This window comes from Dendrobium catenatum, unplaced genomic scaffold (assembly GCF_001605985.2).
Source record: "Dendrobium catenatum unplaced genomic scaffold, ASM160598v2 fragScaff_scaffold_1043, whole genome shotgun sequence".
NCBI lineage: Eukaryota > Viridiplantae > Streptophyta > Magnoliopsida > Asparagales > Orchidaceae > Dendrobium > Dendrobium catenatum.
Genome location: NW_021319505.1, coordinates 65583 through 92435, shown reverse-complemented (window position 1 = coordinate 92435; position 26853 = coordinate 65583). Strand labels below are relative to the sequence as shown.

At 39.5% G+C, this 26853-nt stretch overlaps 1 protein-coding gene across 1 annotated transcript; it reads left to right on the top strand.

Moving 5' to 3' along the window:
- The first annotated feature begins 2357 nt into the window (after nucleotides 1-2357).
- LOC110113049 (chlorophyll a-b binding protein 6, chloroplastic) lies at nucleotides 2358-4051 on the top strand. Its single transcript, XM_020845469.2, has 4 exons — nucleotides 2358-2608; nucleotides 3127-3229; nucleotides 3317-3605; nucleotides 3694-4051. Exons 1-4 carry the CDS (start codon nucleotides 2424-2426, stop codon nucleotides 3843-3845), a joined length of 729 nt encoding a protein of 242 aa, XP_020701128.1. The 5' UTR covers nucleotides 2358-2423; the 3' UTR covers nucleotides 3846-4051.
- Nucleotides 4052-26853: the final 22802 nt, after the last annotated feature.

Below are 26853 nucleotides of genomic sequence, written 5' to 3'. Positions count from 1 at the left end.
AAATATAGATGATTTGTTCCGCTGCATTTGATATTTTTAGTAGCTCTGGTCTGTTTTGTATAATATTTGGAAGATTCAGTTCAGTAAGCAAATTCCAAAGCCAGATCCTGGTTAGTTCGTTAAGCTGGTCGCGGCCCGGTGCGGGGCGGGATCCGTCTCGGGTCGGGTCGTGACAGACGATCCCAGATCGGCCCGGACGATACCTACAGGAAAACTTTCCTGTGACTTCTGTACAGAATCTGGAACAACATTTGAACTAATCTTCCCGGGATGATCTACAATCGGCCCGAACGATATGAGCAAAACTGCTGTTACATTTACGACCTCACTTATTTTCACCAAGAATCCTCCATATGTTAGGATCTCTATTTGGCAAACCCTTGCAAACGCACAACGCCACTACTTACTGCACTAGGCCCTCGATTACTCGGATCTTGTTGGAGTTGTATATTACTACAAACTATCAAACCAACATTTGGACTGGACCTGAGAAATTTGGTTATATGCAAAAAGTGGTTTTGGAAGATGTTCCTTCCTTATGTGAGTATTGTAAGACCCTCGACCATGGAAAAAATGAGTGTTTTATTTTGCACCCTAATATTAGGAAGAATATTACCCTGTTAAGCCTAAGGATGTCATTCTGCAAACGACTAATGCCAACCTCACCGATGTTAATATCTGCTCTTACCCTATTTCGGATGACATGGCTTTAAAAAATGATAATGTTGGTGTTCCTTCTGATGCCTAAAGGGATGATTTTTCTATCGAAACTCCTACCTTATTGCCTACGACCTATATTATATTTGAGAGCAATGTGTTTCCTAATATTGAAGTAGCACCTGCTGCAGATGGAAAGAATGTGGATGGTGATGTTGATCCTATTGGTGGGGATCAAATGGTGGATCATGAATATCCCTCTTTTCATGGCCCTATGGATGATGATGGTATTTCCAATAATATGAAAGTTTTTCATGTTGTATGTGTCGCTAATTTTCTTACTAATTGTCTTTCTACTTCTCTTATAGTGAGTTCTGATGCTGGTGATGGTGGTGTGGATGTTCTATCTCTACAGGGCTCCACCACAGGTCTAATTTTGATGATGTTTCTGATGCTATAGATGATTCTGTTGTTTAATGTGGACTCTTATGTGAACCCTATTGACCACTATGACTAGTTAATCCCATACAATTCGTCGGTTATTAGAGATTCTGGGGAGGCTAATGTGGATGTTTTTTTTTTTTTGGTTCCCACGATGACTATGATATGAATGTGGTGCAAGTTAGTAATGATGATTTTGCAAAAGTTGTTTGTAAGAAAAATAGAAAAAAGATAAACAAAGAGGTGGAGCAAGATTTAAATGTTTCTGAAGGAAGGCCTAAGAGATCTTAAACTCCTTCGAAATTATGTTGCTAATGGGTTTTTGTCTTCAATGGTTTCTTCAATCTGGTGGGGTGTTTGTTATGGTATTAGTTGGATGGTGCTGGTTGTTTCATCGATTGGTTGTTCAGACCCTTTCCTATGTTTGTGTTTGGATGGTTTGGGAGATTGTTGTTGGTAGCATTCTCCTGGCTGTGGTTATTGTTCAGTTGCTTGTGCAGATTTCTCTATCTCTCCAGCTATGATGTTGCTCTTCCTCTGAGAGTCTCTGATAGCTAATTAGGCTTCATTGATGCTCATGTTGTTGTTCATAGTGGGAGCCGTGCTTGTCCTTCTTTATTTTCTCATGCTTATGCTTTTTTAATAATTTGAGTCAAATGCTCGTTGGTTTTATTTCAAATGATATATTTTTAGAGGGCAATATATCTATTTAGTAAAGATTTGTAATATATTATTTATATTAACACGTAAGTCCCTATATATGAGTTTTATTTATAATAATAATAATAATAATAATAATGCATTTTCTCTACTGGCCTCTTTTTCTGAAAAATCTTTCCCTAACTAACGAATTTAAAATATGATATTAAGCCAAAAAAATTTACATAAATACCACATAATTTTTTTATATTTTCACATTAAACAATAAGGTTTAATTTTTAAATATTAAAAGATATATTTATTTTACAAAAAATAACATTAATAATATCTTTGATGCTATCGAAAGATTAGAGAGCCAAGTATATACATATGAAAAAAATTGTGATATGGATCAAAATCCTCCAATAAAAATAATTTTTTTCTCGTTTCAAATCTCAGCCTTAGATATCCAACCAAGTGGACAGGCCACGTAAGCACTTCAACGGATATGCTCTCCAATAGCATCTCCCCAAGCGGAAGCACCAACCAATCAAACGACAGAAATAGATTCCTCATCATCCCCTCCATTTATCTCATTTACATCCTCTCCCACTTCTTAACAACTCTCCTTCCCATCACTTCCACCACAAGCCGAAGAGATCTTTAGTGATCGAGCAGATCAGGAGATGGCTTCCGCTGGGCTGAGGAGCTTCGCTGTAGTCTTCCCAAGCCTTCTCTCCTCTTCAAAATCAAAGTTCACAGGCTCCATCGTTCTCCCCGCCGGCACAAATGCTGCGTCTCGATTCTCCATGACCGCTGAGTGGATGCCAGGCCAGCCCCGCCCTCCCTACCTTGATGGCTCTGCCCCTGGGTAAGCAACACAAAAATAAAAGCCCTTGGAGACAGCTTTTGGCCGCTATTTTCTTACCGCTTTCCTGAAAATTTTTACAAGAAAATATAATAAAAAATTTATCCCAAAATGAAATTTTAATCTGCTTTGAGACATATATATATATATATTATCAGTTCATATCTGTCTCGAATTTCACTAACTAAAATACATAAAACTCAAATATTTTTAAATAACTCTCATGTACATAGATTATGATTTTGTTTGGGATAACTTTCTCACTGCTTTTTAAAGTAATTATCTAGTACAAATTTTTTTGAAAGCAACAAGAAAATAATTATCAAAAGCTCTCTCAAAGGAATCCTATAACTACTATTGATCACCTCCAATGACTCTTTAATGTTTCTTTTTCAACAAAAAAAAAAAACTACTCTTTATGCTATTCATATAAAAATATTTCATAAAAAAACATTTTCTGAAGCTATTATAGTACACTATAAGCCTATATATATTGAAAATTCTTCTTTGTGGGTCTGTAGTGACTTCGGGTTCGACCCGCTTGGCCTTGGTGAGGTGCCAGAAAACCTGGAGAGGTATAAGGAGTCCGAGCTTATTCATTGCAGATGGGCAATGCTAGCTGTTGTAAGCTCCTCTTCTCCAAAAATATAAAATTTAGCCAAGACTGTGTGAGAATATCTTGATCAAAATCAATTATATGATATTATGCAGCCAGGAATTCTGATTCCAGAAGCTCTGGGGCTTGGCAACTGGGTCAAGGCTCAAGAATGGGCAACTATCCCTGGCGGTCAGGCTACTTATTTGGGCAATCCCGTCCCATGGGGCACCCTTCCCACCATTCTCATCATTGAGTTTCTTGCCATCGCCTTCGTCGAGCATCAACGAAGCATGGAGAAGGACCCAGAGAAGAAGAAGTACCCCGGTGGAGCCTTCGATCCACTAGGCTTTTCTAAAAACCCCGAGAAGTTCAATGACTTCAAAGTCAAGGAGATCAAAAATGGTGAGTATTTAAAATTTGTTAGGATAATTTGAATGATTAATGGTGGAGGATTAGTTATTGATGAAAAAATGTTTTATTCTTTGTTAAGGTCGGCTTGCACTGCTGGCCTTTGTGGGATTCTGCGTGCAGCAGTCGGCTTACCCTGGGACTGGACCGTTGGAGAACCTGGCGACTCATCTGGCCGATCCATGGCACAATAACATTGGCGATATTATTATCCCTAGATCCGTTCTGCCTTAGAACCACTTCAGATCGTATGTTTTATGGTAAGGATGATATGGTGTATGACTTTGTGAGATGCAGTAGTTTGTACTGAGTGCTTTGTTACTGTGCGAGATTTGAATGGCTGAACGATTGATTGCACAACCAATGTAAAAGCTGCTGTCGGACTGCTTATGGCTTTCATTGCAAGTATATAATGGTGAATTGCAGTTTGATGATTGAAATTGCTTGACCCTTAAGGCTTTTTTTGTGGAGCTAGAGATTATTATGTGTGGAATGCAGATTGGAGAACTGTTTGATTTTAGTGAGTGTGCATAGTGGAAGCATAGTTATTGTTCTCTTGTATGTTTTTATTGTATTTTTTCTATGCACATTCACAAAAATCATTCAGCTTTGATTCAGACTCTGTACGTAATAATCTCTCTCGGTTGTGACGGCTTTCTTACTGCTTCTTAAAATAATTTTTCAGTACAGAAAATTTTGTAATATAAAGCTGCATAAGGATCATCCCAAACGAAGGTTAAATAAGAAAGAAATTATGTGGGATCATTTTTTTTTATTTTTTTATTTATATTATATCATAAAAAAATATGTTTAATATCTTAAATAAATTTATGATTCATATGATTTAGGCTTTGTTTGTGATATCTATTTTGTTGCTTTCTAAAGTAGGTTTCTAGTACAAATATATCTTGAATTAAAAATTTTGTACCCAAAAAATACTTTTAGAAAGCGACAAGAAAGTTGTCCCAAACAAAACCTTAATTAGATGCAACAATTGAGCAAAATTTACTGTTTAAATATCACCTCAATTTCTTCTAAGGTGACACTTGGTTTGATTTATCACCTCAATTTCTTCTAAGGTGACTCATGATTCATCAAACATTTCTAGTGTTAACTAACTAGACTAAATTCCTGGTTTTTGAATATACATATTTATAGGGAGTCTATTTAGGAACAACCACATGCCATCATAGTTATCACTCTATATTTACTAAATTTTGGAGGCAAAGAGACAATGCAATGATGAAAGCTAATTTATAGAAAGTCAAGCCAAGCTATTAAGTTGGGATGGATCAATATTTACAAAAGTATACCTTTTTTTCTTTGGATAATGTAACTTTTTCTTGTTTAGCCATTGTCAAATGGGTTAGCTGAAACATGAGATCGAGTGGGCTTATCACTTATAGTGTTACTATTGAATTATTTTGATTGGATATATGCTTCCCATTTTGAGGTTGACACCCTCAAAATACACTAATTAAATGAATTGACTACTGTTGGGATCTTGGAAGATGTTCTTGAGAGAGAGAGGGAGGGAGAGAGAGAGACACCACATTTGGAGGAAATACAAATAAGCTTTTAAGATTTTTCCCCAACTCTTACATCAACCCAAGGCCTCTATTTATAGAGCATTACCAAGGTGTGATAACATGCATGAGCAAAAAAGGCCTAAAACTAAAACAACTCATAACAATCTCCACCTTGATTTAGTTTTACAAAAAATCAAAGAACCACTCGTCACAAGAACTCAAACTTATTGCAATCCAACCGATCGCCTTGGACACCCGTGCGCGCTCCTACCAGCGACTTCGCACGATCCACCTGTCCACCGAGCCCTGCGCATTCACCTGCACTCTGCTCGTCACAATCCCAAGTTCCGACCATCTTGCATCCACGAGGTTCTTGATGCTTCAACATGCTCCTATAATTCTCCACTTTGATCGAATTCAAGATCAAGAGTCTCTCTCTCTCCGCCTCTGCAGCTGCCTTCCGAACTCCACCTCAAAAGATCTGAACCGATCTTTAATCAAGAACAGATATTGCTTCCAGACAGTAACAAAATGCCTTCAACTTCTTTTACCAAATCTAAAAGAATTTAAGCCAAAGAGACAACAGATCTAGCCGGATATGCCAGAGAACAGAGAAACCCTCAAACCGAAAAACAATACTTCAATGCAACCTTTGACTCAAGAACGTCACCGAAAGGGCTGAAGGCTCCCTTGACCTCCCCGTCTCCCGATCATTGATAACCAATTCTTGCACAAGCCAAACAGCGGACATCCGCCTCCGAGCCGAACTCAGCCGATCCAAAATCCTGATCAAGAAGCCACGGGAACTGTCTGCCGAAGTCACCTCCGGCTTCCGCCTCCTGTAGCCCCGTCGGACGTCCATGAGAGGGGTCCAGCCTCCACCAACATCTGTGCGAGACCCCTACTGCCGGTCTTCCTTGCTCCCCGCACGGCCTCCCAATCAACCTCCGATCCCCGCAAGCCGTCCACGTCAAACAGCCAAGGCCGTCGAACGCGAACAAGTCCCCAACGCGTCAAGCTCCGCCTTCTTGGATCCTTCGATGGAACTCGCGTAGTCAAGGCCAACTGCTCCACCTCAAGAACGCATTCCTCCATCTCTCTAGCTCTGATACCATTTGTTGGGATCTTGGAAGATGTTCTTGAGAGAGAGAGGGAGGGAGAGAGAGAGACACCACATTTGGAGGAAATACAAATAAGCTTTTAAGATTTTTCCCCAACTCTTACATCAACCCAAGGCCTCTATTTATGGAGCATTACCAAGGTGTGATAACATGCATGAGCAAAAAAGGCCTAAAACTAAAACAACTCATAACAACTACAATTATGCAAAGGTTCTCTTATGAGAAATGATAAAATGGAACAAATTTCCAATGGTTTGAGGCGTTAACAATGACTTTTGGCTAGAGAAAGAAAATGGAAGAGGTCCTAAAAGCTCAATGAGCGACCTAAGTTAAAGAAACCCATTTATAAATACATGACAAGCATGAATAATTAAGAATCTAACTTGCAGAGAAAGTTACGGGTTGTTAGGTATTATGACAATTGTGACATGTACTAGTAGAGGGCCACCCAATGGTATTATGTGCACTCAAGGTGTGTTGCATGATGAATGATGTAATTTAGAGGGGATTTGTCAAAATCAATCATTAAGAAAGGAGATATTTAGTGATTGAGCATAATAATAACTTAGGGGAAATTTGTCAAGGTATTTGAGAGGATTTTGGACTTATAAGACAACTCTATGCATTGTTGAGTGTTCTAGTTATTATTCTCAATATGTTATCAAATTGAGATATCTGAGTGAACTTGTGTAATCAAGTAGATCTCTTATGTTAAATCAACTAAGTATATTTGTATTGAGTTTATAATTGAGAGAAAGGTAGGTTGTGTGGAGATCGAGATTAGAGATCCTAGGTTTTCAAGGGAATGGTATGATACACTAAAAAATTTGACTACAACAAACACGTTCATACCTTTTGATTGAGTTCCAACTAAATCAATAGAATGATTCCCAATGAAATCTAATCCCTAGGCTTTGATCCTCTTATAACTTATAACCTAAGGAGATTTTTATTTTCTTTCATTAATTAGCATTTATTTATTTTATGTACGTAATTCACTTAACTTTATTTTGATTATTCAAATAAAGTCAAAATAAACTTTATCTTAGTAATTAACTTTCATAATTTCTATGGGATGATACTCCTACTTTATCATTAATTATCTGTGCATCCGCATATTCTTACATGTATGGCTAGATTGTACAAAATTTTGATGTTATAGTCAGTGATTATAATTGTCAATATTAATAACAAATTGATTTTTCTTTGAACCTATTTTATTTTTTTTTATTTGCATATTTGTGTTGACTTTTTAGCTTTTTAAGATATTGTTCTTAGTATAAGTATCTTTTTGATGGAAAACCACCACTTCCACTAGATCCAGAAATCAAAAAGATATTTTTGAAGAAAACAAAGAAACAGGAAGCATATTGCAATTGCAGTGCCATATGTTATAGCAAAACTTATGGCAACTGTTGCAAGCTTAACTATGAGAGACTAGGCCTTATTATGAGACCATACTTTGTTGATTATTCATGACATGCCCTAAGCTATCATCAAGCCTAGAATACAAGAAAACACTTTGACATCAAGCCAACCATGCTCCAGATGATCCAATACAACATTCGTAGTTTGATGGCCTGACTATTGAAGGCAAAATTATCAAAACATGCAAGTACAATGGGGACAACTTTAACCACCATTTTTTCTCTACTTTCAAAATACTTTTGTACTATAAACATCTTTTTATAACAAAGAAGTAAGAAATTCATCCCAAACAAAACCTAAGATTATTTTCATTTTCACTAAGAGCCCTTGCCAAGAGCTAGCTGAATTTGATGTCGAGTGTTTTAATTACAGGTGATCGATGGTATGGCCCAAAAAATTTCTCTCAAAATAATTTCACCAAAGAAAATAACTTTGATGTGTATTAAAAGATCCAACTTTGTGAAGTTGGATGGAGAGACATTGCACAATGTTTGAGAGAGATATAATTGCTTCATGGGTTGACAAAGTGGATGAAGGTCTATACCTTCTATAATGGTTTCGCAAGAGCTAAGAGGATGCTAACAAAAGCTGCATTTGGTTGGTTATTTAAGCTTCGTTTGATCTCAAAAAAAATTATTTTTTTAACTAAAAGTTGTTTTAAGAAGCAATAAAAAAACTTTCTCAATCGAAACCTTATATGAGAAAGATGTAGAAGGTGGTTTATGATCCACTTGAGGAATAGTGATAAATAATTATCAGTAGCCAAGTAATCATAGTCTCCCTAAGAAGACTAATGTAGTTGTTTAAAACGAACACCTGCAATGAAAGATTAGAGTAGATGGAATAAAGGAGAAGAAGAGTAGGGCTCAATGGAGATTTTCATTTTTCCAAGTGTATATTCTAATTGATACAGTATTCCTTATATAGAGAAGGTAATGTTCTAGAGAATAGTTGTTGCGGGTCGTTGTCTGCTCCAGAGGAGGTGGTGCCTGTGGCTGTCAGGTAACCGTAACAGTGGGCACATGGCTCCGTTGGCTAACAGGCCCCCTCAAACTTACTATCCCCTCAAACTTACTATCCTTAGAGCGGATAGTTAGTTTGGTTCAAAGATGTTGAAACTGGTTGATGGGCAGACTTTTCGTGAGAATGTCGGTAGGCTAATCGATGGAGTGAATATGCTGGACCGAGATCTCCTTTTGCTGAATGTGGTGACTAATGAAATGGTAATCTATCTCTATGTGTTTCGTCCTGGCGTGGAAGACGGGGTTGTTTGCCAGCGCTAGTGCGGAGACATTGTCGCAGAAAATGGTGGTCGGCTCTGTTGGTGTAGCCTCGAAGTTGGAAAGAATACGACGAAGCCATATGACGTCTGAGGTAGATGTGGCAAGCGCACGGTCGGCCTCAGTGGAGGATTTGGCTACCGTGATTTGTTTCTTTACCGACCATGAGATCAAATTTGGACCAAGGAATGTGCAAAAGCCTGAGATGGATTTGCGATCTGTGGGATCCGATGCCCAGTCTGCGTCCACAAAGGATTGAAGTGTGAGCTAGCCGCAGAAGATGGGGAGACTATAGTCCAGTGTGCCTTGGATATAGCGTTTGAGGGCTTGAACGTGAATTGGTTTAGCGTCGTGCATATGCTGGCACAGCTGGTTAGTCGCAAAGGTTAGATCGGGACGGGTAATCGTGAGATACTATAGGGATCCGGCCAACCTGTGATAATTGGTTGGATGAAGCAGTAGAGAGTCCTGGGCAGCTGAATTGGTGGATCTCAGTGTAATGGGAGTAGGGAGTGGGTTACAGTTGAGAAATCCAGCTGAGCTAAGAATGTTGGAGGCGTATTGTTGTTGGTCAAGGAATAGACCATGAGGGGTTGATGAGATCCTGATGCCAAGAAATAGAGATACAGGGGTTGGTTCCTTGAGGGAGAAAGTGGAGCGTAGTGTGTGAAGGATTTGCTAAATAGCTGATGACTCGTTGCCCGTGATCAGCATATCATCCACGTAGATGAGTATGTATATTTGCGCGGTGCCACGTTTGTAGAGGAGCAGGGAGGGATCAGCTCTATTGAAGGGAAACCCGTTGGCTTGAAGATGTTGAGTGAGCTTCGTGTACCACTGCCGCGGGGATTGTTTCAATCCATATATGGATTAATTTATGCAGCTTGCACACATGAGAAGGGAATTGAGTATCAATGAATCCCTGTGGTTGGCTCATATAGACGTCCTCCTCAAGGTCTCCGTGGAGTAACACATTGGTGACGTCGAGCTGCAGAATTGACCTTTGCCGCTGGAGAGCAAAGGTGAGGAGGATTCGGATTGTGGGGAGTTTAGCCACGGGACTGAAGGTCTAGTGATAGTTGAGACCTTGCTGCTAGTTGAAGCCTTGAGCTACCAGGCGTGCTTTATAGCGCGTAATGATTTCGGTTGAGTCCCGTTTGAGGCGATAAGTCCATTTATACCCAAGAACCGAATGGTTTGAAGGAGCTGGCACAAGGGACCACGTTCCATGTTGCTGCAGAGCACGAAATTCATCGGACATGGCAGCACGCCAGGATGCGAGTTTGACAGCTTGGGTGAATGATGTAGGAGTGGAGGGATCGGTGCTTGTGGTGAGAAGATCGAATATTGGTTTTGTTTTAATGATTCCAGATTTCAACCGAGTCTGCATAGGGTGTATGGGAATGGTGGAGAGTTGGGGTGATGGGTGATCAGAGGATGTGCTTCAGGGTGGAGCGGGAGAGATAGTGGTGTTTTTGGGCGGAGATGACGAAAGGGAATGATGATCAGCAGCAGTGATGGAGGGGGTGATATTTGTAGGAGAAGGAAGAGTTGTATGGATGGAGGTTGGCAGTGATGTAAAAGGGAAGAGCGTGGATGAATTTGGCTTTGGAAGAGAGCTCGGTGGTTGAGTTTGAAAGGGAAATATGGACTCGTGGAAGACCACATGGCGGGAGATGAAAATCTTTTTCATTGTCATGTTGTAACAATGGTATCCTTTGTGAGAGGGAGAGTAACCAATGAAAACACATTCGGATGATCGAGAGGATAGTTTGTTAGAAGATTGGTGCTTAAGCCAGGGGAAGCATAAGCACCCGAAGGTGCGGAGATGACAGTAGGAGGGAAGAACTTTGTGCAGGGCCTGAAAAGGAATGTTGAGATTAAGAGATTTGGTTGGTAATCAATTAATAAGGTAGTTAGCTGTGAGAAGAGTGTCAGCCCAGAAGTTTGGAGGAACATTTGCAGTGAGAAGGAGAGTGCGGACGGTTTCGAGGAGATGCTTGTGCTTCCGCTCAGCGAGACCGTTTTGCTCAGGGGTATGGGGGCAACTGAAATGATGCGTGATTCCTTTGGTGAGTAGGAATTGCGTGAGCTGACTGCTGGTATACTCTTCGCCATTATCTGATCTAAGTATTTTGATAGAGGTATTGAATTGGTTGTGAATTAAATTACAAAATTGATAGAACTTGCTGTATGATTCAGCTTTAGTATTCATAGGGTAGAGCCAACAGAATCTAGTGCAATCATCAATAAACACTATGTAATATATTTATCCATTAAGAGAAGTTACAGGTGCTGGACCCCATACATCACTGTGTATAAGCTGAAACGGAAAAGATACATGAGCAGTGCTTTGAGGGAATGGGAGCTTATGGATTTTAGCCATATTACAAAATTTGCATAGATAGATTTGAGGAGAATAACTAATAGTAGTATCTAAATTTGCTAAGGTACGGAGAACAAGCTTATGTGGATGACCGAGACGATCGTGCCAGCGGGGAGATGAATTTGAGCTGGTGTGGAGAGCTTGCTGTGGATTGGTGGCTGTGGTGGTGGAGATGGGATAAAGTCCATCGCGGCACCTACCATGGAGGAGTGTTTGATTGTCCTGGAGATCCATGATTGTAAAGCCGGAGGCATTGAAGAGAATGGAACAATTGTTATCAGCAGTAAGCTTATGAATAGAGATAAGATTATGGGAAAGAAGTGGAGCGTGAAGCAAATTTCGGAGATGTAACTTAAGGTTGGAATTGGGTAGTGGAAGAAGGTCGTCACCAGTGGCTTGGATGGGAATGGTACTACCATTTGCGATGGAGATCGTGTCTGTGCCTTGGTAGGGAACGGGCTGGTGCAGATTAATTGCCAACTTCGGAGGTGAGGTGCGACGTAGCACCGGTATCCAGGATCCAGTCAGATTGGGAAGGGGCTGGAGTATGGGTCAGCATTGCTCGGTTTGGTCCTGGAGTGTAGTTCAAGTTGCTGCGATGTCAACATTGAGTTGCAACATGACCGGGTTTATTGCATATTTGGCAGATGGGCCGTGGGTGTTGGGCACTGGCATTGTTGCTGGGGCTGCGAGATGGAGATCCGCGGCCTCTGTTCGGTCGAGGGGATGATGAGGAGTTTCCTCGGCCACAGGAGGAACAGAGATTGCTGTAGAATGCAGATCTATCCTTGACTGGTGAGGACTCCTTGAGAAGCTGGTTATGAATATTAATTTCTTCACTGCACAGCAATGAGTAAAGCACCTCTAGGCTGATCGAGGTTTGACACGTACGAATGGAAGTGCAGAATGAATTGTAAGCCGTAGGTAATCCGTTCAAAATGTAGTGGATGATGTCTTCTGTATCCACTTGGGAACCGGCTGTGGCAATGCTATCTACTAGCCCTTTAATTTGAGCAAGGTAGTCCTGCATTGAGTATCTCCCATACTCACATTGTGTAGAGTGTTCTTAAGTTGAATCACTCTGGATCGGTTGGTTGGTTGCATGCGACATTGCAGCATTTTCCAAATCTCATGAGCGGAGGATAGGTGGAGGATATACAGTATTATGGATGGGGAGATGGTAGAATACAGGGCTGAGCAAGGTTCTGATCCACCAGTTTCCACAGACGGTAATCGGCGCTTGCTTCCGTGGGTTGCTGCTGAGTGCCGATGAGGTATCCATCAAACCCATTGGCAGAGAAAAGTTTGATGGTTTGTACCTTCCATATGGCGTAATTATCATTAGTTAACTGAGTGGTCACAATGTGCTTTATATTGGACATGAGGAATTTGAGAGGCGCAGGTATGGTGAAGTCGGCCATGGATGCCGATAAGGAGGAGAGAGGTTGCTGCTGGGCGGACTGGGTGCTTGAAACTTCGGGCTCGGCCATATAGATAGATCGCCGTGAGGCTTGAGAGCTCTGATACCAAAAACGAACACCTGTAATGAAAGATTAGAGTAGATGGAATAAAGGAGAAAAAGAGCAGGGCTCAATGTAGATTTTCATTTTTCCAAGTGTATATTCTGATTGATACAATATTCCTTATATAGAGAAGGTAATGTTCTAGAGAATAGTCGTTGTGGGTCGTTGTCTGCTCCAGAGGAGGTGTTTGAAGAGAAACCTGCAAAGAGAAAGAAAACAGAGAGAAGAAGAGGAATTTGTGAAGTAACCGAAGCTCATTAATGTATTTCCATTGACATTCATTTGTACAGGAGACATTGTATATATAAGCTTGGTTAGATAAGGTTTGTTATGTAGTAGAGGGAAGGCTACCAAAGCTGCTGATGGACGACGTCCTGCGTTGATGGCAGACGATCGTGACGAATGATTTCCTCCGGTTTGTTGTGTCGCTGGTCCACTTTAAGTTATGCTAACATCCCCCCTCAAATTAATCATCGGAGCTGGTGATGGTCAATTTGGAGCGCAATTCTGCAAAGCGACTGCCGGTGAGAGGTTTTGTGAGAATGTCCGCTGGTTGGTCAAGGGAGTTTATGTGAGTGATTGCAATGGCTTGACGCTGAATGTGATCACTGATGAAGTGATGATCAATCTCAATATGCTTGGTCCTGGCGTGAAAGATCGGATTATTGGATAGGGCGATCGCCGAAACATTATCACAGAAGATTGGTGTCGGTTTTGACTGCGGTGCTGAGAAGTCATTTAGTAGGCGCCTGAGCCAGATTACATCAGATGTGGCCGCTGCAAGTGCACGGTATTCCGCCTCCGTTGAGGATTTGGCTACCGTTGATTATTTATTAACACTCCAGGATATGAGATTTGATCCAAGATATGAGCAAAACCCTGTGATAGATTTTCGATCTTCAGTATTTGATGCCCAGTTGGCGTCAGTAAAGGTTGTGAGAACTAACGGACCGGTTGTGATCGGCAGGCCATGAGTCCGAGTGCCCTTATTATAACGCAGGAGGCGCTTGAGTCGCCTGAAGTCCGACACAGTTGGACAGTGCATATACTGGCAAATAAGATTGGTAGCAAAGGCAATGTCTGGCCTTGTTACCGTGAGGTATTGGAGTGAGCCAACTAATTGTCTGTATTGGGTGATGTTGTCATGTGGAGCTGTATCGGATGGAGTTTTTGAGCACTTCGAAGAGATTGGTGTGCTAACTGGTTTGGAATTGTCGAGGCCTGCGGAGTGAATGATCTCACGAGCATAGTGTGACTGATGAAGAAACAGTCCATGGGTAGTTTGCTGAATTTGAATGACGAGAAAGAGATCAACGTTATGCATCTTTTTCAAGCTAAAGGTCTGTTGGAGTTGATTGAGGAGTTTCTGCATGGTTGGTGGATGATTACCGATGAGGAGAATGTCGTCTACGTATGCAAGGAGGTAGATGCTGATTCCATTGGTGTTGTAGAGAAGCAAGGATGGATCTGCTCTGCTGAATTGAAAACCGAAGGAAATGAGAAAGGATGTGAGTTTTTGAAACCATTGTCTTGGGGCTTGTTTCAGCCCATAGATTGCTTTGACGAGCTTGCAGACATGGTTAGGGAGTTTAGGATCTATGAATCCTTGTGGTTGCAGCATGTATACATCCTCTTGAAGCTCACCGTGAAGAAAGGCATTGTTTATGTCTAGTTGATGAATCGACCAACCCTGATGAGTAGAAATGGTGAGCAAGACACGAATAGTTGGCATTTTAGCCACTGGATTGAAGGTCTGGTCATAGTTTACGCCTTGCTGTTGTTTGAACCCTTGAGCTACAAGCCTTGCTTTGTAGCGAGCAATGCTGCCATCAGGATTGAGTTTGGTTCGGTAGGTCCATTTGGACCCAAGAACTGGTGTGTTGGGGGGTAGCGGAGTGAGTTGCCAGGTACCTTGCCGCTGAAGATCCATGAATTCTTCTGACATGGCTTTGCGCCATTGAGGAAGTTGCAGTGCTGCCTTGTAGCTGGTAGGGGAGGACCTTGAGTCATGTACAACAAGTAGATCGAATACCTTCTTGGGTTTGAGATGGCCGGTTTGACGTCTAGTGATCATTGGATGAGTTGGCGCGAGAATGATAGGATTTGAAATTGTAGCGGGAATGGAATCGGTTGAGGAGGGGATAGGTTGGGTGGGAATTGGTTCATTGAGTGTGGAGGTAGAGCTGGTGGATGGTGGTGTAATGACCGAGGATGAGGATAGTTGAGAAGGGACAGATGTGGGGACAAGTAAGAGAGGAGGTGTGGCTGTAGGGGTGGAAGGCAGAGGAACTGGTGTGGTTTTGGTGAAGGGAAATTGGTGTTCATCGAAGGTAACATGTCGTGATATGTGGAGTTTTTGGTTGGAGGGGTTGTAACACCTATAGCCCTTGTGAGAGTTGGAATAACCAAGGAAGATACACGGTTGAGACCTTGGTTCGAGTTTGTTGGATGTTTGAGGTTTTAGTCAGGGAAAACACAGACAACCGAATACTCTGAGATGATCGAACATTGGAGGTTTGTTGTATAAGAGCTGATAGGGTATGGAGTAGTTAAGTGAGGAGGTTGGATGTCTATTAATAAGGTAATTGGTTGTTTTCACTGCTTCAGCCCAGTAAACGGCCGGAAGGGATGAATTGTGAAGCAGTGTGCGGGTTATTTCGAGGAGATGACGGTGTTTTCTCTCCGACACTCCGTTTTGTTCCGGTGTGTAGGGACAGCTAAGCTCATGACGAATACCGTGATTAAGGAGAAAGTTTTTGAAGTCATGGCCTATGTACTCTCCTCCAGCGTCTGATCTTAAACATTTTATTTTTCTATTAAATTGAGTGTTAATTAAATGATAGAAATGTTGAAATTTGATGCTAGTTTCGTTTTTGGTAGTCATGAGGTAAAGCCAGCAAAAATGTGTAAGAGCATCAATAAAAACGATGTAATAGCGGAAGCCCGAGAGAGAGGGAGTCGGTGAGGGACCCCAAACGTTCTGTATGTATTAAACTAAAAGGTGTAGTTACATAAGTTGTTGATTTGGGAAAAGATAACTTGTGGATTTTAGCCACTTTACAGGAGATGCAGTGAAAGTCTGCTAGCTTAATACTAGAATTTAAAAAACTAGATAATTTGGCCATCGACTGAAGATGAGGATGTCCAAGACGAGCATGCCAGAGAGCTGTGGAGTTGCGCGTGGTGGAGAGAGTGTGGCCTTGGTTTGATGGAGGAAGATGAATTGGGTAGATGCCATCTTTATTACGGCCATGGAGTAGAATTTTGTGATCCTGTAGATCCTTAAGAATGAAACCAGAGGAATCGAATGAGATAGAACAGTTATTATCTTTGGTTAGTTTGGAGATAGAGAGTAGATTATGAGCTAAGGAAGGTACATGAAGTAAATTGTGGAGTTTAAGCTTACGGGAAGAGTCAGGAAGTGGAAGAATGCCGGCTCCAGAGTGATGGATAAGAAGGGATGATTCAATTGCTGTAGAGATTGTGTCCTGACCGTTGTAAGGCGTAGGATACTGCAGATTTGATATGTTCAGAGTTAGATGCGTGGAAGCTCCAGAGTCTAATACCCAGTCGAAGGTAGTAGTTGAGGTTGATGTCGGCATTTGAGTGAGCAGAGCCCTGTTTGGCGCTGGTGATGGATTGTAGGAGGAATTGAATCTGTGCCAACAGATGGCGGCAGTGTGTCCAGTTTTACCACAGATTTGACAGAGAGGCCGGTCTGTTGTTTTGGCATTTGAAGGAGTTGTTCTGAGAGCTGCATTGTTGGGATTGAATGGAGCTCCTCTTCCTCTGTTTCCTCTGGAACTATTAGATCTGCCTCTTCCGCGGGATGAGTAAAGTGTCTGATGATCCGAAGTTGAGTTTATCTCTTGATGCAATTCAATTTGTAAGTTGATCTCTTCACTGCTTAACAGTGAGTAGAGGGATTCTAGAGTAATGGGCTGCGGGGAGATTCTTATGGCAGCCTTAAACGGATTGTATGACGCTGGTAGACCTTTGAGCGTGTAGAGGATAATGTCTTCCGTTTCTATATTGCTTCCAGCGGCAGCAATGTTGTCCACAATGGATTTGATTTTTGCTAAGTATTGAGAGATAGTTTGATCTTTCATCTGTACGGTGTGTAGTTCGTTTTTGAGCTGCAGGACTCTAGACCTGTTTGTCGGCTGCAGGCGTAATTCAAGAGCTGTCCAGATCTCATGAAATGATCGCAGATGCAAAATGTATGGAAGTACAGAGGCAGAGATGGTTGAGAAAAGAGCTGATATCAGATTCTGATCCACAAGATTCCAGAGCTTGTGGTCTGCTTCATTGACGGAAGCTGAAGGACAGGGCAGCGATCCGGTGATGTAGCCTTCAAAGCCGTTTGCGGCGAAGGCTTGATGGATTTGTAGTCTCCATATAGGGTAGTTGTCTATAGTGAGGTGGGTGTGGACGATGTTTTTGAGATTGGACATCAGAAATTTTAAGGATGGAGGAGTAACAGTGTTGGCCATGGAAGAAATCAGTGTGGATGTCGTCCTTGACTGAGAGGACGAGTTTTGCTCTGTTTCCGCCATTGCCAGCAGATTGAGCAGAGTAACCCAGCTTCACTGCTCTGATACCATGAAGAGAAACCTGCAAAGAGAAAGAAAACAGAGAGAAGAAGAGGAATTTGTGAAGTAACCGAAGCTCATTAATGTATTTCCATTGACATTCATTTGTACAGGAGACATTGTATATATAAGCTTGGTTAGATAAGGTTTGTTATGTAGAAGAGGGAAGGCTGCCAAAGCTGCTGATGGACGACGTCCTGCGCTAATGGCAGACGATCGTGAGGAATGATTTCCTCCAGTTTGTTGTGTCGCTGGTCCACTTTAAGGTATGCTAACAGTGTTGCCTGTGGCTGTCAGGTAACCGTAACAGTGGGCACATGGCTCCGTTGGCTAACAGTTTAAGACTTCGATCCAATCGCAACGCTTAATTACTAGTAAAGTTGCTTCACTGACGAAGCAACTCGATACTTTCATCACCAATGCCATCCATGTACCGACTTTTTGTTGTGATTTTTGACGTTGAGGAGAACGCCGGAGTAATGGTTACCGAGGGAATAATTTTCCCTTCTCTAACCATTCTCCTAAAAATATATAATACTGTTTCATTAATTTCAGATTAGCAGATAATTAAGCATCTAGTAAAGGAAACAACAAAACAACTCTTTATCGTGGGAGGTGAAAGCTTCTCATGCGCCGAAGAAAGGCTGGTAATCCTGTTAAACTTTTCTTTTTTTGTACTTAAGGTTTTATTTGGGACAGTTTTCTTACTGCTTCTTAAAGCAGTTTTTTAGTATAATTTTAAAAAAAAATTATGCTAAAAAAATGTTTTATAAAGTAATACGAAAGTTGTCCCAAACAAAAAGTCTGAAATAATGGAGAAATTTCAGCGGATGAATGATCTTGAGTTTCTAAGGGTAGATTTATCAAGAACTCAGCTTTTCAGCCTTTTTGAGCCGTTCATAAAAGTCGTTGTTTTACCCTCCCACAAAATTTTCTATAGCAGTTGCTAATAAGTTGCACTCACTTTGGAAATTTTCAAGAAAAAAAGCTATTTGAACAAAGTTTTATAATTTATGGAATATGCACATATATTATATGAGAATGCTTTTAAAATACTTATAACTAACTGTTAAAATTCATCAACTGAAAAGCATCCTAATTTAGTTCACAGAATCCTGAATAAGTAAAAATCCACCATATATCAAACTGATGGAGTTTAATGGCAAAACAATTGGATAAAGCACAAACCTATTGCAAAATATTTTGATCAAAATGATGAGAAAGGGGTAAAAAAGGTGGAAAAAATAGCAAATATTTCAAAATACTAATAATAAGCATCAGGTAATTGTTTGAACCATTGGTCTGCTTTGCCTATCCACATTTTTTTCACTGCCTCCACACTACCTCATTATTGATATGTAGTTGCCTCAGTCTCCAACTTATTCTCTCCTGGATCAAATTTGGTATGATCACCTTCTTTGCTGAAGAAGAGCACAGACATAAAATGGGACATGGTTCACCATCTCGATTCAAAGCCATGATAATAAGAACAATCTTTTTTTTTTTGTTTAATTCAAATGAAGACCATTGCCATGAAGAAGCTATGATGGACGTTAAACCTGGCTCATAGTTGTGTTATATTCAGATATTTTTCAGCCTCTTTTTAGAGAAAAATTAGACTTAAACTAGCTTAGTTATGGTATTCCCTACATCCACATAGTATTTGTAAAGTTTTGAGTAAGAGAGAACAAGAGTTTTAGTTTTTGAAAAAAAAATTTAGAATATTAAAGAATTTTTCAAGGTTTTTAACTCTTACTAGCTATGAATGGAGGAGTCTTCTCGCCTGCGTGCACTACAGGAAAATTGTCCATTACCGGCAGAATATTTTCCATCGGAATTTGTGACGGATTTCGATGAAATATATCCGATTTCCGCTGGTGATAGGCGATTTTCCTGTCCAATTACAATGAATATGTGAGATGGTGTACCGATAAAGAGTTCATAAATAAGATAATTAACTTAGTGAGATACTTAGAGAATGAGGAATCAAATAAATAAATTAATGATTGTACACATAAATAATTTTCATATAACTACCACCTAAAATTATGGTTGCAGTAATATTATGATAGAAGTTAGCACTAATAATGATAAACTTTATCGTTCCATTACTGATATGATCCCATTAAACTTCAATATCATGGTTCTTAATATAGTTTATTTAAGTTGGGGTGTGCACTAAAGTAAATAAAAAACTTGATAAGCCATTTTATAATGAGGAAGAACTGATTTGAGTGAAGATGGAACATCTTATGACATATACTAAGCCAATCTGTGAAATTTTTAGTGCATCTGAGTTGAACTAAGTAGATTTGAGATAACGTTGAATGGATCAAATTAGATAAGTGGAGATAATGGTTGATTGTATTTGAGTGATGATTGAGGCTTCGTTTGGGACGGTTTTTTTATTGCTTTCTAAAACGGAGTTTTAATACAAATTTTTAAAAATTTGTACTAAAACTCCGTTTTAGAAAGCAATAAAAAAACCGTCCCAAACGAAGCCTCAATCATCACTCAAATACAATCAACCATTATCTCCACTTATCTAATTTGATCCATTCAACGTTATCTCAAATCTACTTAGTTCAACTCAGATGCACTAAACATTTCACAGATTGGCTTAGTATATGTCATAAGATGTTTCATCTTCACTCAAATCAGTTCTTCCTCATTATAAAATGGCTTATCAAGTTTTTTATTTACTTTAGTACACTCCACAACTTAAATAAACTATATTAAGAACCATGCTATTGAAGTTTAATGGGATCATATCAGTAATGGAATGATAAAGTTTATCCTTATTAGTGCTTAACTTCTATCATAATATATCTGCAAACTTAATTTTTAGGTGGTAGATATGAAAATCATTTATTGGTACACCATCTCACATATTCATTCCAGGCAAGCGAGAAAATTAACTCCTCCATTCAATAGCTGGGAAGAGTTAAAAGCCTTGAAAAATTCTTTCATTTTTTTTTTCCAAAAACTCTTGTTCTCTCATACTCAAAATTTTACAAACTAATTTAAGTCTAATTTTTCTCTAAAAAGAAGCTGAAAAATATCTGAATATAACACAACTATGAGCAAAGTTTAACGTCCATCATAGCTTCTTCATGGAAATGGTCTTCTTTTGAATTAAACAAAAAGAAGAAGAAGATTAATTTTATTATTGATATATCATCAAAGAATTATCTTGATCAGGTACGAATCTTGAGGCAAAATCAGGTCAGAAGCTTCAAAAATTAGATCTGGGACCATCTGAACTCCGATTTCAGCAAACTTACAGTGGAACTAAGCATCTCAGAAATACGAACCCAACGACACCAAATTCAACTCAATCCGAGCTCATAATGGTTCAAATCAAAGGCCCGAAGCACATTCGGAAGGTTCAATCCACAATTTGAATTACCAAACGGTTTTTGAATATGACATATTTATATTCGAATCGAGCGGCCCGACGAGATGAATCCAACGAATCCAAGATTGCCGAATTTTAATATCATTAGAGCCTTCAAATGCCTGATAAACAGTCCACAGTCATTAGATTCAAGATCGGCCGTCTATTCAAACCACTCCCAATTTACCCCCAATCTTCCTCCAATTTATTGGTCATGTCATCCTCAAAAACTATAAATAGCCCCTCATTTCTCTTAAGAGGGGGCACAAGCAAGAAGAGAAGAGAAGAATCAAGAAGAGAAGAGAAGAAGAAGAGAAGAGAAGAAGAAAATGAGGGAAAAAGCTCCACCTCGACCACCGTCGGAGTTCTGCTTGACTTTCACGCTACGTCGGAGTTCCGCCCGACTTTCAAGTGATGCCGAGGTTATGCCCAACTTCCAAGGGACGTCGGAACTCCACCCGATCTACAAGTGATGCCGGAAATCTGTCCGATCTCCAAGCGACTCTAGGATTCTGTCCGACTACCCAACATCATCGAATCTCAAATTCTTGTTTGTAACTGAATTTCAACTCAGGAGTTGATTATTGTAATATGATAATCCTAAATTTTAAGGACGAGTTAGCCTCTTGTACCTCAAGCAAACACTAATATAATTCTTTCAACTGGGCGTGGCCCCGTAGTTTTTCCCTTTCCAGGAATTCCACGTAAAAATCCTTGTGTCTTATATCTTTTATATTTTTGAGCTAGATATCCGTACAATGCTGGGACGAAAAATTCTAACTCTATCGCCGCGTATATTCTAGCCCGTAACAATTATCATGGCTTTGAAATTAGGATATATGTTTTTCTATTGGTGAATTTTAACGGCTAGTTATAAGTATTTTAAAGACATTCTCATATAATATCTGTACATATTCCATAAATTATAGAACTTTTTTCAAATAGCTTTTTCTCTTGAAAATTTCCAAAGTGAGTGCAACTTACTAATTCTTGCATTGTGTAACTGCTATAGAAAATTTTGTGGGAGGGTAAAACTACTGACTTTTATGAACAGCTCAAAAAGGCTGAAAAGATGAGTTCTTGATAATTCTACTCTTAGAAATTCAAGATCATTCATCCGCTGACATTTCTCCATTATTTCAGATTTAGGTTTCGTTTGAAACAGCTTTCGTATTGCTTTATAAAGCAGCTTTTGAGTACAATTTTTTTTTAAAAAAATTATACTAGAAAGCTACTTTAAGAAGCAGTAAAAAAATTATCCCAAACGAAATCTTAAATGCAAAAAAAATAGTTTAACAGGATTACCAACCTTCTTCAGGTGCATCAATGTAGAATGAGAAGCTTTCAATTCCCACGATAAAGAGTTGTTTTGTAGTTTCCTTTATTAGATACTTAAGTATCTGCTAATCTGAAATTAGTGAAACATTATTATATATTTTTAGGAGAATGGTTAAAGAAGGAAAATTGTTCCCTTGGTGACCACTACTTTGGCGTTTTCCACAACAAAAAATCGGTACATGGATGGCATTAGTGATGAAAGGATCGAGTTTCTTCGTCAGTGAAGCAAACTTAACTAGTAAGCGCTGCAATTGGATCGAAGTCTTAAACAACTACAATAGTATTCTTAGGGAGACTATGATTACTTGGACACTCATAATTTTTTATGACTATTCCTAAAGTAGATCAGAAATCACCTTTTATTGCTTCTTAAAGCAATTTTTAGTACAATAAGGAGAGATTTGACCCTCTTTGACCATTCCTATTGCTCATTTGATTGTTTGACCAGTCAACATGCCACATAGGATGGCAAGGATTCATGAAAGAATGCCTTAAGATGATTTGGAAGGGTCCTAATGACTTAGGACCAAGTGGTTGAAATTTGAAAGAATTTTTAAGGTGATTTGACCAAAATTAATGCGTTGACTTGGTCAAATTTAATTGGATTTGAATGGCCAAGGTTTAAGGCATGCTTAGGCAGTAATTTGAAGTTGTTTTGAAGTTTAAAATGGGTTCAATGGGTTAAATGGGTTAAAATAACCCATTTAAGGCCTTAAGGGTCACTTGGGTCCACCTAGGTTGATTGGGTCAACCAGGTTGACCCAGGGGGTGAGTTTGGGTTAGACAGGTTTGAAATGGTATTTGGAGTCTAGTGGATGTGATTTCAGGGTTCAAAAAGGTCATTTGGATCAAATGAACCTATTTGGGCCCTTAATGGGCCATTGGGTCAATCCTAGTTGACTTGGTCAACCAGGAGGGTCTAGGGTCTGGAAATGGGTTCAATCAATTTGAAATGACATGTGAAGACCAATAGAAGTGATTCCAAGGGTTAGATAGGTCACTTCAATCAAATCACATATTTGGACCCTTAATGAGCCTCTTAGGTCAACCATTTTGACTTGGTCAACTAGGTTAACCCAGAGTCTAGGAATGGGTCCAACAGGTTTGGTTTGACATTTGAAATTTGCTGAAAGTGGTTCTAAGGTCTGGAAAGCCAATTTGGTCAAAAATACCTATTTTGGCCTTTAAGGGTCTGTTTGGTCAACCAGGTTGACCCAAGGTCTGGGTTTGGGTCCAACAAGTTTGATTTCATATTTAAAACTTGTTGGAAGTAGTTGCATTTAATTTGGAGCGCATTTGATCCAAAACGACTATTCACACCCCTAAGGGGTATTTTGGTCATTCTGACCTCATATCCACTGGGGGCTGAAATGAGTCCAACAAAATACAGTTTATTTATAAACATGTCAGGATTAATGGTCTGGAAGTAATTGGGGGCTTTGGGGGAAGCTCTAAGGTCAAAATCTACTTGATGGCATGTCTAGTGGCATAGGCTATAAATATTTGATGGTTTTACAGCCTTTGCAATTTGATTTAGTTTCTGGGGTCAGAGACCTCAGAATTGGCTCAAATTTAGAGGGTTACCTTTTAAAACATGTCTTATCACTTTGAAAGTGATAGACTCTGAATCAGAGGTAATTTGACGGGATTTTGAAGTGTTTGAAAATTCACTGAAAAAGACTTTCAGGACTTGGACCTTTGGCCTTGGATTTGAGTTTGGATTTTTAGGTTTGATCTGGATTTTAGATTTGAATGATTGGATTTGACTTATCCATATCATTTATGATCATTTAGATTCTCATAAGTGATAGGATAGGGTAGAGCTAGATCAGAAGTAGGATCTAGGTTTGAACTGGATATTGAGATCTTGATAGGTTTAAAGTCTACGTAAGTTTATAAATTTGGATTTGATTGAAGTTTGAATGGAATTGAGATCTGGATTGGCTTAAGATCTAAATTGATCATAAGGTTTGGAGTTTAGAAGAGTCCTTAGGTCTAGAGTAGATCCAAAGGCCTAGAGTCTAGAAGAATCTTAGGACCTAAAATAGATCCTAAGGTATAAATTTGTCAGGAGGAACCCTAGAACTAGAGTAGATCCTAGGGTCTGTATTTTAGGTGGATCCTAGAGTCTAGATTTGTCTGAAATTTGAATTGATCTAGGGTCAGGATTGTGAAATAACTAGATTGACAAGAGGGGGGGGGGGGGGGGGATTTTGGAAAAGTGTGCGGGGGGGGGGGAGTGAATTGTGAAAACTTGTAGCAATAATAAAAGACCTAAGCAAGAGTTCTAATATTTTGGTGTTTTAAAATTTTAGCAAGAAAATTTAACTACTACGGAGGCAAATACTTGAACTCAACATGCAACGATAAAATCCCCTTTTTTTCTTTCACAATTTTCACTATGCAAATAATATGAAAATCAAGTACAAGTAAAAAATAAAAAGCAATAAGGAAAAAGCACACTAGAATTTTATAGTGGTTCGGTCAAACCATGACCTACGTCCACTCCCCGGAGTCCTCCGCTCCGAGAATTTCGCTATAAACTATAGCTCTCCTTTTTCCCCCCTCAGCAAGGCGGAGAAGCCCTTATAATACTCTATTTCACCAACCCGGCGTGGCGAGTGCCAAGCACTATTTTAACCCTCCTGGCGATGGCAGAGTACCTTCTCGTATTTCTCTCTCCTGGAGAAGCCAGAGTACCTTCAAGGTCACGGATGTAGAAGAGTCTCCTCCTCATAGTGCCTCCCACAAGTTCTTTCCGGGCCACAGGAGGAGCAAGATGCAGCAAGAACGGAGCAACCGTATGATCTCCCTCACACCTCTTCTCCCTCACCAAGCTCACCTTCTCCTTCCTCTCTCAAACCCAAAAAAACTTCTCAAGAGCTCTCTCCCATGGATTTCCTCTCTAATCATGTTCCCCTCTTTCTATCTCTCATAAAAAAGATTACTAATTTTGATACATAAAACGGGTTCCAAAATTCCTGAAAATTTCAAAGTAGCCGTTACAATCGTACAGTACGATTTCACATCGTACAATACGATAGGTATAAATAGGCTTCATCCTGATACAAAGTTATACGAACATTTCAAAATCTAATTGTACGGTACGATCCTCAAGACTACTGCTTGTATAGGACGATAGCCATGTTCATTGTACAGTACGAATGGTCAAAATGTCGCTCTATTCATCGTACAGTACGAATGGTCAAAATCGTATTGTATGAATGGTCAAAATCAAGGCATCAAATGTCGTCTCTGTTCATCGTACGGTACGATCTACATCGTACAGTACGAATGGTCAAAATCAAGGCATCATCCAGGACGAATTCTGGGACGATCAAATGTTGTCACTCTTCATCGTATGGTACGATCTACATCGTACAGTACGATGAAGCAAAAAACAAGGATCGTCCAGGACGATCAGAATTCGTCTCTATTCATCGTATAATATAAACGTATTCGTACAGTACGATTATAAATCTATAATTAGGCCTTGATTTATTCCACTAATCACGAGTTAATTTAAGTAAGTATTTAAAATAGATCGTACAGTACGAAGTGATTCATACAGTATGAATGGCAAAGAAAAACTTACTTAAGTTAATATGATGGCTATGGTTTTGGATTTGAAACACATCGTACAGTACGATTTGTTTACAGATAACGTTTTTCAGTACATAAGATCGTACAGCGCGAAATATTGTCGTACAATATGATTTTCAGAGAAAGAAAAACTATAATTTTTACTTTTAAAACCCTCTCCCCCTGTGTGTATGCATGATTGCTCAGACTTACATGCAATTTGTGGTTAAACTCAAGAAAATAAAAAATAAAATAAATAACAAATTACATTGTTAGACTTATACTCCTAATCTAACCAGACATGAGTCTTCCCGTTGTCCTGAGTGGCTTGTGATCTTCCTGAAATGTTAGTACTCACGGACAATAGCAAACCATAAATGATATTCAATGAAAAGTAGTTCAGAAGACATTATTTGTCATCATCCAAATCTTAAACTCGGGGTCATGGGTCGCAACAGACTGGTCCAAGTGACCTCATACAAAAATGAGGTCAAAAACGTTTTGTGCAGCTTGAGCTTTGTTATCAAAGCCAACCATGCTCCAGATGATACAATCCAACATTCGTAGTTTGGTGGCTTGACTATTGAAGGAAAAATTATCAAAACATGCAAGTACAATGGGGACAACTTTATACCACCATTTTTTCTCTACTTTCAAGATATTTTTGTACTAAAAATAGCTTTTTATAACAAAGCAGAAAGAAAACTGTCCCAAACGAAGCCTAAGATTATTTTCATTTTCACTAAGAGCCCTTGCCAAGAGCTAGCTAAATTTGATGTCGAATGTTTCAATTATAGTTGTGATGGTATGACGCAAAAAATTTCTCTCAAAATAATTTTCACCAACGAAAATAACTTGGATGTGTATTGAAAGATCCGACTTTGTGAAGTTGGATGGAGATACATTGCACAATGTTTGAGAGAGATATAATTGCTTCATGGGTTACCAAAGTGGATGCAGTTCTATTACTATACCTTCTATAATGGTTTGGCAAGTGCTAAGAGGATGCTAAGAAATGCTGCATTTGGTTGGTTATTTAAGTTTTATTTGGGATAGTTTTTTTTAT